We start from the raw sequence: 12,422 nt of genomic DNA, 5'->3' as shown, positions 1-12,422 counted from the left end.
CTGTCAGTGTAGCAGGTTCATGCCAAAGGGGCAGCCGTGATGCCTCCTGGTGCCTGCATGGCTCCTGCCTGGCTTAGTCTGTAATGTTGCCCTCCCTTAATTGCTTGCCCGCCACACCTGGTTGTTACTGAGCTTAAGTAAGGGAGGCTATCCATGGGCCTTAGAGAAAGCCCGAGTTTTATCAGTTGCTCAGCAGGTCCCTCCCGGACCCCACTAATCTCAATGCTGCCCTTATGCTAAGTAGACGCCCTTAGCCTGGAAGTGCCCCTGCAGGGAGCTGTAGCAGGGACCGTGGCCACGAGGCAGCCGTGACACCCCCTAGCGGGGTGGCCATCATGGAGGACATACCGGTCTTCTGCTACTCTGTCCTCTGTCCTCCATGAATACAAAACCTGACGCCTGTATGTCCGACATAAAGCCATCCAGTTTCATATCAATAGAGGACAGAGAACAACCGGACTGTCCTTTATGATGGCCACCCTACCCCCGAGTGGCCCTGCCTGGCTTAGGCTTGACTGCAGCTCTTGCCACGCCTTGATCTTAATAAAGATTATAAAGGGGAGGCTGCCTGTGGGCTCTACGCAAGCCTGAGTCGACTCCCACTGGGCTCTCCCTGAGTCCCCTCAGTAATAGTCCTGCACCCGCAGACCAGGAGGTCACTTCAGCCTGCCTGTGCCCCTGCTAGGCACTGATCACCTGAAGGGCTCCTGGACTGGCTCCTCAGCCTCCCCTATACCACGCTGCAAGCCTCGCGGGTGTACTGTCTGCTGTTGGGCACCAGGCCCCGGGCCCCTCTGCCTGCTGGACCTCTGTGCCCGTACAGCCTGCCCGCTCTGGACTTGACAGCTGCTCAGGCAGCTTCTCCCCTTAACATGGCAGTGCCCTGCCACAGTCAGCTATGGCTGGGCATTTCCCTTCCACCCCTCCCATTTTCACAGCTCTGCTCTTGCCTCTTTACAGTGTTGCGTCTGCCTGTTACATGAGCTGGTCTTGCCAGGCACTTACAACAGATACGTTCAGTGTAGGGCACAGGTCCTCACCTGCTGACACCACAGAGAGGAGAGCAATAGCTGAGGTGGATGGAGCAGGGCTGCTGTCTCAGAAATAGCACTGCAGTCTGTGTTGCTGTCTGTGGGTTTCTCTTGTTGGACTGAACACCAGGCTGCAGTCAGCAGTCCACTTCCCATCTCTCTGAGGTGTGCTTGTATGGACCTGTGTACAGAAGGACAGAGTCACACCGGAGCAGCTACAGGAGGGTCTGGAGTGCCAGGTTGAGCATGGATCTGGTTCCTCTACTCTGGGAGGAGGTGAAGGGCTGAGAGGACCCTGCTGGGACTAAGAAGGCAGGTAAGGAGCCGTGGTGCTACAAGCCCGTTGTAAATCCCCAGTGCTCCCACCCTGTCCAGACCACACCAAACCTTTGCCTTAGAGCATGTCCATGGGCGACTGGTGCCTCCTGAGTCTTGTGGGGGCACCCATGGAAGCCGGCGTTGGCAGCAGGCACGGAGCTGGTGAGCACCCACAGATGCTGTTGGCAGTGAGAATGGCCCTGTCAGGGGGGGCATGGGTCCCCCAGTTCCCCACTATGCGACTCCTATAAGCATGTGTCGTGGTGCAGTGTGTTGCTCAGATAGATGCTGGTGTGACAGACTATATGTATAATGAAGGGAACAGACGTCCCAGCAGGCCAGTAGCTTTCTCCAGCTACAAGCACTCCCAGACAGGTTGTTACCTCACTCTTTTTCTTGGATGTCGGAGCTCTTTTGTATATGATGAGAAAGAGATTATTCAAGGCCCCCAAGGACCTGGAAGCCAAGTTCCCTTTAGACACTCACAGGAATTGAATGCCAAATCCCAGAGTTGTTTCTTGAAAATCCACCCCACCCAGCTGGAGCTAATGTCGGCTCTTTCTGCTCTTCTCTAGCTATGGGCTCTGCCCCCAACATCTCTGCTGATGGGTACCAGGATGGAGGGATACGGGTTGGGTGTTGGTCGGCTGGGTGGTACCCAGAGCCCAAGGCTCAATGGAGAGATCACCTTGGGCAGCCGTTACCAGCAACCTCTGAGAAAATCTCCAGGGATGCTGACGGGCTGTTTCACACCGAGATTTCTATTGTTATCATGGAGGAGTCTAACAGGAACATGAACTGTTCTGTCAGGAACCTGCTCCTCAACCAGGAGAAAACAGCAACAGTCAACATCTCAGGTCAGTGCCTTCCATGCTGTGAGCCCTGGGGTGGGGAGGGGTTGTCACTGCCAGGATCATGTGCCTGACACCTACTGAGCCCTTTCCCCGGGCAGCACAAGTGCCTTTCTGGTCTGCTCTCAGCAGGGCTTATGGTAACACAGGACATCAGGACTCAGGCCAAGCTCCCTGTGGCTGAGTCAAGAGCTGGGCCTGGTTGAGCACAGGGTGAAATCAGACAGCAAGTCCTGCCCAAGGTTTGCAGGAACCACTAAGGCCTGGGGGTGCCTCAGCTTTGGGTGCCCCACCTGGGACAGCCTGTGGCAGAAGATCACCTCTGTTTCTCCTCAAAAACTCAGCTCTGTGACAATTTGGTTAGGATGTTCTAGGTGTATTATTGCTATGACCAGTCTTATGTGTTGTGTAATCTCTCTTTAGGTGTAAAAGGTGACCCTTCCCAATGAAACATGCTTGTATCCATAGCTCTGTAAAGCCGTGTGTCCGAGCTTTCAAAGTGTGGAGGGGAGGGGGAGGGATGTGGCAGAAGGCCACCTCTGTTTCTTCCTCAAAACTCTGTTCTTTGACGATTTGGTTAGGACGGGCCCAGCAGAGGACGCACACCTTACTCTATCTCTTTGTTTAACCTGAGCTGGATACATTCCTGAGGGAGGGGGAAACCTGCTCCCTCTGCCTACGTGACTGGCATCACATCCCTGGGTGAGGGGCTTGGGCTGGGCGAGGGGTTGTCTGCCTGACAACCAATGAAGTATTTCAAATTGGTTGGCTGACAGGTAAACAAGGTCAGAAGGGCTATATAAGTTAAGGACTGCCCAGGAGGAGCGGGAAGCAGCCATGAGGAAGACTCGGAGAGAGAGAAGAGGTGGACCATCTGAAACTTGCTCTCTCTCAAAACTCATGATCAATGAGATGCCTGCCTCCAGAGGAGGATACTAGTAAGTAAGCTACCTGAGATCTAACTAGATATATAGCTTGCAGTAACTCAGATGTGAGATCAAAGGCTACCTGGACATGCAAGTTTGCTCTATGAGATTTCTCCCATATAGCCCAACCCTGTACCCTATTCCAACCCTACCCCTTGTAACCAATAAAGTTCTCCTTTGTACCTAGCGTGGGAGTCTTATTGGGAGTGGGTCTAGATTATGCCTTGGGTCCCCTTGGTTTGGCTGACTAAGAAAGACCACTACTTGTGCTTCCGACTGAGGAGAGCATCCCCAAGTTCTTGAAGTGAGTCAAGTACCCCAAGGGCTACAAGACCTGTGTTTTCCAGGGGATGCAGAGCTAGAATCAAGCCCTTCCCTGTGTGGTAGCAGTTTTAACCCCAGGCTAGCGGGTGTGCTCCAGAAGGGGGTCGGCCAGATGTGAGGCGCCCCCAGGGAGGCACTTGGAGCTTGGAAGTGGTCGGGCACAGTGAGGCGGGTGGCTCAGCGCAGGAGCACCTGCTGCTGGCCTGCCACACAGCCCTTGGGAGAAGAGTGAGGATGAAGTTGCTGTTGGTCCAATAGTCACTTCTGGGGTGAGAGAGCAGCAGCAGGATCCCCTGAGGGCCCAGCTAGAAACTGCCTGCAGAGCCTTGGGGACAAGCTAGAGATTTGGCTCCCCGGCCGGCATCGCTCTGTGCCCGCATCTCCGTAGGAAAGCGTGTCTGCGGGCTCTATTCGTGGTGCTCAAGCACCTCAGTACCTGGCTGTGCCCGGGGTTCAGCCTGCGCTGCCTGGCATGGTGTGGGGGGGGGTGGTTACACGGAGATACAGGACAACCTCACACTGACACGGAGCTCAGCTTCCAGCCTGTGACTACAGGAACAATGTTTGTCTTTGGTTACCTGTGGATGATGCAGCTCCTTCCCATAAGGATCCCATGATGCCCTGAGGAAGGGGCGGTTGCTGTCTCTTCCCACAGAGGTTTCTGCACCCACGGGTTGTGCTGCTGGGTCTGTTTTATTCCTGGATTTACCGCTCTGTTGCCTCGGGGCAGTGGGCAGGACAGTGGTCACATTAGCTGGGCTGGAGCTTGAGCTTCCAGTATACTAAGCGTGAAGCACAAAGGAGCCGCGTCAACCTGAAATCCATCAGGAGGGGCCCAGGGAAAGTCACTGCTGCTCCCAAGCCTTGTGCATTTACGCACGTAGAGCTGTCCAGTGAACGACACTTTCTCTTGCAGATCAATTTTTCCCACGGGGCTCCCCTTGGGTCGTGGCTCTGGCTGTGATTCTGCCCATTCTGATTATCCTGGGCATTTTCTGCTTCTGTTGGCAGCACCGTGCAAAAGGTAATGAAACAGGGTAGAAGAGCGTGGGGGGAGGAGAGCTCCTCCGAGAGGGGACAGGACAGGGTGGATGGGGGCTCTGGTCCAGGGCTCGGAAAGGAGCGCTAAGCACCGGGGGATCAGTGCTGCTCACCTGGAAACAGGTGAGGAGGGAGGAGCTCTGCGCCGGGAGTCTGTTAATGTGTTTGTCCTGTTGCCTGCAAGCAGGGGAGAAGGGATAAGGCCTGGGAGGAAGGGAGGTGCTTACCTCGAATCCTGTCCTCTGAAGCTGGCAGGAGGTGCTAAATGGGCAAAACGGTGGTGCTGAGGGGATTTGGCAATTCCCTCCTCAATGCTAGGACTGCTCAGCCTGGGATCCTCCCACAGGGATGGGCTGGACTGCACATCTGATGTGCTAATTTATTCTGGGCACTTTGGTTGCTTTCTGCTGGTTTGCTCCCAGGTCTCCAAAGGTGGCATTTGCCCAGCAAGCATCTGCCTATGCATGAGAGTGGGATCCTAGAGCTGCTGATAATTGTGATGTGACCCGAAGCCCGCAAACGTTGTAACACAGAAATTGCACTTGGGACCTGCAGGGCATTCTCAGACGTGACTGATGCTTGCACCCAGGTGCTGTGGCTCCAGCTGTGCTCAGCAGTGACGGTCAAGCATGACGAGGCTTCCTTGCCCCACCAGACATGCATGCCAGGGCAGGCACCTGAGGGGACCAGCTCCAAGTGGAGCACCCAAAGCCCATCCCAACCTCCTTCACTAAGCACAGACTGATGTGAGCATGTGCTGGCCAATGGCCCCTCTGCCCCATCCCTTCATGGAGCCGTTTCCTCTACCCTGGTCCCAGGAGCAGCTTCTCTCCATTAACCTCACAATTAGGAGCAGGGACTACCAACAAGGCCAGGGGTTGACCTATCATGGAGCCCACCCTGTACCTAGCCCAGTTCAATGCCTCACACAGTTGACCCACTTCATCTTCCTAGCCCAATGCCAGGAGCAAAGGGGAGGTGGGTCAGATCAGGGAATGGGCACAGAAAGGAGCAGGAAAGGGAAAGGGACATAGTGACACAGAAGTGGAAGGCCCACCTGGACCCCTGACTCCAGTCCCCTGTGACCACAGGCAGCCACAGAATGGACATGTAGCCAAAAGGGTGACAGAAACATCCACCCCTGCCCCCTCCTCCCCTGCACTTGCACAAAGACTTCTGACCCCAGGAATAATTTCCCGTGGGAAGAAAAATGCACCAAGATGGAAAACCTGAAGTCTGCCCCGGAGCAGGAGAAAAGGGCCCCACTAATGCTCTGGGGGCAGGGATGGGGTCTCCCAGTCTCTGCAGGTGTTTCTATCTGGACCCTGCAGCTAATGTAGGGGCCCTACATTACCTGGGTAATGTAGGGCCACTGTTAGACTCAAATGGTAACCTTGTGGCTATGCCAGACGAAAACCTGATATTTTTAACAAGTTCTTTGCCTCTTTTTTCATAGATTCATAGATTCATAGATGTTAGGGTCGGAAGGGACCTCAATAGATCATCGAGTCCGACCCCCTGCATAGGCAGGAAAGAGTGCTGGGTCTAGATGACCCCAGCTAGATACTCATCTAACCTCCTCTTGAAGACCCCCAGGGTAGGGGAGAGCACTACCTCCCTTGGGAGCCCGTTCCAGACCTTGGCCACTCGAACTGTGAAGAAGTTCTTCCTAACGTCCAGTCTAAATCTGCTCTCTGCCAGTATGTGGCCTTTTTTTGTTGTAACCCCTGGGGGCGCCTTGGTGAATAAAACCTCACCAACACCCTCCTGTGTCCCCGTGATGAACTTATAGGCAGCCACAAGGTCACCTCTCAACCTTCTCTTGCGGAGGCTGAAGAGGTCCAGGTGCCCTAGTCTCTCCTCATAGGGCTTGGCCTGCAAGCCCTTAACCATACGAGTGGCCCTTCTCTGGACCCTCTCCAGGTTATCCGCATCTCTCTTGAAGTGCGGTGCCCAGAACTTCACGCAGTTCTCCAACTGCGGTCTGACCAGCGCCCGATAGAGGGGAAGTATCACCTCCTTGGACCTGTTCGTAATGCAACAGCTGATGCACGATAAAGTGTCATTAGCTTTTCTGATGGCTTCATCACCCTGCCGACTCATGTTCATCTTGGAGTCCACTAGCGGGTGCAGGGGGTTGCAATTTAGCACCTCCTGCCAACTGATGGGGCTCTCACCCGCAGCGGAGACACTGCTACACATATAAAGTAAGCTCAATAGCAACTAGCTAAAACATTAGTACACAATTTTAAGGCTTAACTTTCTAACTTAACTTTTTATTGTGTGATAGCTACTTGGCACATGTAGTTGGTTTTAAGGTAATTGGATAAATAAGCAGTTAACTGTGTGATACCTGTAACGTATAGAGGGGACCACAGGGTCCAAAAGCCTTGCTAAAGTCAAGGTCTATCACATCTATGACTCTCCCCACATCCAGAGCCTGTCACCTTATCATGGAAGGACTCATGTTGGTCAAGCATGATTTGCCCTTGGGGAATCCATGCCGGCTACCTGCGATCACCTTGTTATCCTCTTCACACTCCCTACCCTGCTCTCCTAAATATCATCCCCATTTACACTTACCTGGCACCAACTGAGATTCAGTTAATTACAATATTTACAATTTCCCATCCTTTCACAGTAAGTTACCTACTTGGTGGTGGTAATTAGCGGAAATATCAAATGTGCTCTCAATTCAAGTCTCTCTCCTCCCTCTTCAAACAAATGAATCCTTCAAATACTTGACCATTACTTTCCTGAAGAATGAATGCCCTGAACCTAAAGCTGGTCTAAATCAATCCCAACCATGGAGGCAGTCCAACGAAGATATCCCCCATGGAAATCCCTGCTTCTTGACAGTTATCTGCCTATTCCATTGACCAAGTATTTCATGTGGTGGTCCGGGACCCCCTTGTTTCCCTTCAGCTAAAGCACTTTCACCAGCAGATATCAGGGCACTGAAAATCCCCCCGTCCTACTTCAAATACAGGGATATTGATGCTACCAGGTGAAGGACAGACCCTTATCAGCCCCTTCTTGATAGAGTAGACCTTCCCACACACACAACTCTCCCTCCCCCCGCCCCCCACCTGTCCCCCCAGCACTGTTATTTTCACCCCAGATCCGCGATGTCAGGAGGTGGTGAAAAAGCTTTCCATAAATCTAGAAGAGAAACTTTAGTCCGGTTCTGATACACAGAGTGCGGCATTTCCCGGGTCACTCCCTCTTGAACAAAGAGGTCCTCTGATCTTTGAAATGGCTAAAGAGTTGTGAAATAGGAGAAGAAATTAAAGTTGCAGAGAACAAATTTTCCCCTAAGAAAGGTTAGCTTCATCAGTCAAGAGCATTAAGAAGGAGAGAAAAACATTAGCACCTTACACCTGTGAAGTGAAGAACAATGGGCCATTGATTCCTTCAGTAATAAAGCAAGGTAGAGTTGCACCTTTATAAACTAATTAAATAAGACAAATACGCATAAAGAGAGAGCATAAGCTTTCCAAATATAGAGAGACAGACAGACAGACAGAGCACAAGCCTCTTTCGATCTTATTTCATCTAGAACCTGCCGTCTGACTGACTTCAGGCTCTCATGGCTAGGCACCTCTTCCCTTTCTCTGCACCCTTCATGATTTCACACAAATCAGCACCCACGAAAGCAGGGAAAACCCTGTCTGACCTCATCCATGGGGAAACAGGGGAAAGAAAAACACCTGGAGCACATTCATCAAGAACAACCTTTACTAAGAGAGACAGAGAAAAATATCACATCCAAAATATATGGAAGGACACATTGTTATCAATCCACTGCCGACAGGTCAGGGCACGGTGCTGGAGCCCTGTCATGCTGGAGGTCTGGAACTTGTAGCCACGAAGGTGTTGTAGGATGTCCCCACATTGAAGAGGATGAAAGGCAGATGCCAAATGCACTCTCTCTCTCAGTGCTGTTCCCATGGGAAGGACCTGGAGATGATGGAACTGCAGTGTGGGATGGGAAGTATCCCACCATTTCCTGATGCCAACTGTGGGGAGTCTGTGGGTACCTGTTAGTAATGGGAAAAGATAACAGTGTTCTAGAAGAAGTAGACCAGGAGGTTGACCACCTGCCCGAGCCCAGGGAGAAGGTCATTCCTGGGTGTCCCTCCCAGCAGGCAGGTGGGGACTGGGAGGTATCAATGGGGCACCACCTTGGAGGCCTGATGGCGCAAGGGAGGCTTTGTGAGCCTGACGTTGGGGACTTTGTTCCGTGGATCCCGGGACAGCCGGGACCTCATGGTGAGGCACAGCTTGGAAAAGGTGCACTGGAGGCTCCTCAGGAAGCGGCAGCACAAAGGGACCTTTTTTCTGGGCACTGATGGGGTCCTGGTCTGGGGTTTCTTTTTTTTGGTGGCCAGGAGAGAAGTGGCTCCATCCATCTGCTGGGGTAAATCTATGGTGCTGGTGCTGACAGAGAAAGTTTGGGGTCGTTCGTGGGGAGCTCTCCTCACCCTCCTGTCCTGCATCTTGCTCCCTCTCTCCAGGGGCTTCTGGTCCAGATTGGAAGGACGCAAGGGGTCCCCTGGAGATGAGCGCTGAGGCTTTCCAAGGGGTCCCTGGAAGTCGCCAGGGCCCAAAGAGACACCTGGCTTCCTCTGCTGCTTCTTGCCACACATTTGACAGATCCCATCCAGGGCTTGGCATGTGCGAAGCCAGACTTTTGTGGCATCGTCCACCCCCTGCTCAGATGTCCCTGCCTTCTCCTGACCCTTCACCCCCTTCCATGTCCCCCGGGAGCCCCCTGTGGGTGTCCCCTCCTGAGCTGGCCCGCCGGGGGCATCTAGTCTGAAGCTCAGGCTCATCCGGTGGACGCTGACCTGGTCTTGAGCCTGGACATCCACCTGGGTGGAGAAGACAGCTGGCACAGGGGCCTGGTGGGGGCGAATGGCACTGACACCCTGGGGGCACTGCTTCTCCAGCGGGTCAGCAGCAAACTGGAGCTGCAGGTCATGAGCGCTGGGAGAGGTCAGGATGGAGCCCAGGAGCTGCGCCAGGTCAGGGGGCTCTACATGGTCTGGCCTGGGTCCAGGCCTGGCTGTCCCCACAGGGCACTTCTTGGTCCCTCCCTCCTTCCACGGCCAAGGGCCTGGCCCTGCACCCAGTTCCCTCTCCCTGGGGACCCTGTTGGTGTCTCCAGGGGTGCCGGCTAGGCTTTTTCTTGCCACAGCCCTCGAGCTGGTAGCACGGGTTGCTTTTCCCTGCTGGGGCTGGTTAGAGCCAGGGGGTCTCCCCAGACTGGGTCCCATCCCGCTTTCCCCACCAGGCTTGTGGATTGGCTTGCGGGGCAGCACTGAGGCTGGTCGGTGCCTCCACGCAGGCATGGAGGTCTGGGATAATGGGACATCAGTCCCCAGGGATATCTCTGAGCCTGGGGGCAGCTGGGAGACCAGTTGATCCTGTTCCCAGCTAGTCTCAAGGCTGTTGTGCTGGAGGCCCCTTCCTGCACCAGCCGTGGAGCTTGTTGAGGCCTTGGGGCTTCTTGCCATGACCCTTGTGATCTTCTGGAGCGGCCCCTGAAGCTCCTCTAGGCTGCAGCTGGCACCAAGCTGCCCAGAGTCTCCTGGCCAGACCGCACGGCTTGGCTTTTCCTCCAGGCCACAGACGTAGGGGAGGTCAGGCGCCTGCCCATCAGCCTGATGCAGCTCTCGGCTCCCAGCTGCCACTGGCTGCGCACTGGGCGCCCCCCTCTGCCCTCTGGGGTGCTGGGCAGGGGGCAGCTGGGTGCCTTTCCTGGGCTGCTCCAGGCTCCACTGCTCCCTTCCTCCATGGTGGCCTCTCACCGGGGTGGGAAGGAGGCGTCTGAAGCTGCTTGTTGTACCTTCATTGGTGGTGCCCCACGGGTGGGAGAGATCCTTCTTTCCTGTGTCAGTCTCTGCCCCTGGGGGCATTCGGCAAGAGGCCGGGCCCGGCTCTTCAGTCACCTCCTGGAGCCGCTCCCCCATGAGGTGCCGCTCCAACACCTCCTGGGAAGCACAAACATCCTCAGATGCATCTAGGACTTTGGTGCTGGCTTCCCCTGGCAACACGGTGGTGTCTGCAGGATCCTGCTTGCCCGCAGGCTCTGGGGCCAGGAGGTGCAGCTTCCCCTGCAGGCTGGTGCGCCCCAGTGACCTGCAGGGGTTCGGGGGGGGGGGGGGTGGCAGTGCTCTGGGCCCTTCTCTGGCTCAGCTGTGCTGCAAGGCTTCCCCTGAGGATGGGCCTGGGCAGCTGAGGGAGTCTCTTTCCCACACGGAGCCATCCCCTGGGACCCGCGGGCCAGTGGAGGCTGTGTCTCCGGGCTCCCCTGCTGGAAAGAAGGCTGCAGACTGGTGTCAGCATGGGGCGTGGGCTGGCTCAGGGCAGCCTCAGGGAGGCTCATGAGCCTTGGGGCCCGGCAGGGCAAGGGCTGGGGGAGGCAGACACAGGGCTCCTGGGTGTCCAATCCCAGAGGCCGCGCGAACTTATCCTGTCGGTCGGATCCAGGCTCCTCTGTCTTCATGGCCTCGTCCTCCTCCCAGTGTGGTGGCTCCTCTGGCAGAGTGGGCAGTGGGTGCAAGACCCACAGGGCTGTGCGGCAATCCCGAGGGGTACGGGAGATGCTTTTCTGGAGCCGGTCTCTCTCAGCATATGTGGGACGGGGGCACTGGAGTGGCACTGCGTGGATCAGGTGGGCCAGTGACTTGGCATCCGGGCTGGGGAGGCCCAGCTGGCGCTGCAGGTTCAGGCACCAGATGTGGAAGTCCAGATGTTGGGCATCCGCCGGCTCCAACACTGGCACAGGCATGGGGTGACTCTGACACCCATCTGCCTGTCCTGGTGGGGACTTAGGAGGGTGCCAGGCTGGGCTGGGGAGAGCCACGCCATCTTCCTCCAAAAGCACAAAGGTGTCCCTTAGGCAGGGCAACAGCAACGGCCCCGTGAATGCATCCCCCACGGCAGCATGGCTGGGAGGTTGCATGAAGGCAGCGTCAGGGTCCTCCATTTCCTTGGAGATCCAGGATGGTGCAGGACGTGCAGGTCTGGGCCTGTGGCAGAGAGGAGACAGGGGCAGAGATGAGATGCAGGGCAAAGCACGTCACCTCCACCCCACCCCACATGGTCCAGACCCTGGGGGACGTGGGGTGGGGCCATGTCCTCCCAAAGATTGCAGAAAACATGGCTTCCATGTCTCCTCTGGGAACAGGCCCCAGGGCCCCTCAGAGACACCCCACACCTTCCCCACTCAGCTCTTACGGGATCAGATCGCTCCACAGGGGCTTGGTCATGTGCTGGAGCCTCCTTTCCACCAGCTGCAGTGTGTGCTTGAGGCAGAGCCTGTGCCCAGGCATGGGGTAGCTGCAGGACAAAGAGGAGGGCATCTCATATGGCTGCATTGCCCCCTCCCCTACTCCCTGTCCTGAGCCAGCCCCATCCCTGGCAGAAAGGGGCCCCTCAGGCCCCGGGAGGCTGCAGGGGCATGGGGCAGTGCTTACTGTGTGCACTGCGGTGGCGGTGTCTCCTCCACGTGTCCCCAAGCTGCTGTAAGGGAGAGAGGAAGGAGCTTGCGTGGGCCTGAGGAGACTCTGCCCCTCCTCAGCTGGCACCCCCAGCCTGTGAGCAGGGGCTCAGCTGCTCCTCCGTGGCTCCCATGGGCTGGGAGGAGGCAGGGGGCCGTGCTCTCTCCTGCCCCTGACCCAGGCCAGGGCCCGAGGCTACTCACCACCCAGCTTGGCTCTTCCCGGTATCTGCCTCGGCCGCCTCAGCCTCCGACGAGCGCTCTGCACACACAGAGAGAGCAGCGGGTTAGAGGGCAGCTCCCTGGACCCCACAGGGCAGGAGAACTGGTGCCCACCCGGCAGGTCCCACCATCCCCACGGGGATGTCACTGCTTGGAGACCCTGAGCAGAGGGACAAGACCCTCTAGCCAGGAGTCTGCGGCT

General features: G+C 56.0%; 1 protein-coding gene across 1 annotated transcript; it reads right to left on the bottom strand.

Moving 5' to 3' along the window:
* Positions 1-8,660: 8,660 nt before the first annotated feature.
* LOC132243703 (proline-rich protein 36-like) lies at positions 8,661-12,017 on the bottom strand. The gene is made up of 5 exons (XM_059714099.1): positions 11,976-12,017; positions 11,737-11,838; positions 10,640-11,528; positions 10,305-10,487; positions 8,661-9,464 (listed from the first exon to the last, which is right to left on the bottom strand). The coding sequence occupies exons 2-5, from the start codon at positions 11,829-11,831 to the stop codon at positions 8,661-8,663; spliced, it is 1,971 nt and encodes a 656-aa protein (XP_059570082.1). The 5' UTR covers positions 11,832-11,838; positions 11,976-12,017.
* Positions 12,018-12,422: the final 405 nt, after the last annotated feature.

This window comes from Alligator mississippiensis, chromosome 11 (genome assembly GCF_030867095.1).
Source record: "Alligator mississippiensis isolate rAllMis1 chromosome 11, rAllMis1, whole genome shotgun sequence".
In the NCBI taxonomy this organism is placed as follows: domain Eukaryota; kingdom Metazoa; phylum Chordata; order Crocodylia; family Alligatoridae; genus Alligator; species Alligator mississippiensis.
This window is presented reverse-complemented; position numbering and strand designations above follow the sequence as displayed.

Bases quoted from the DNA above. Each gene is read 5' to 3' on its own strand.
- LOC132243703 (XM_059714099.1), bottom strand. From the start codon at position 11,831: ATGCCTGGGCACAGGCTCTGCCTCAAGCACACACTGCAGCTGGTGGAA. The intron at 10,488-10,639 runs GCAGGTCACTGG...TGTGCTTCCCAG, and splicing joins CCCCCCCCCCCCGAACCCCT to GAGGTGTTGGAGCGGCACCT. The intron at 9,465-10,304 runs GTGAGAGGCCAC...CATGACCTGCAG, and splicing joins GACGCCTCCTTCCCACCCCG to CTCCAGTTTGCTGCTGACCC.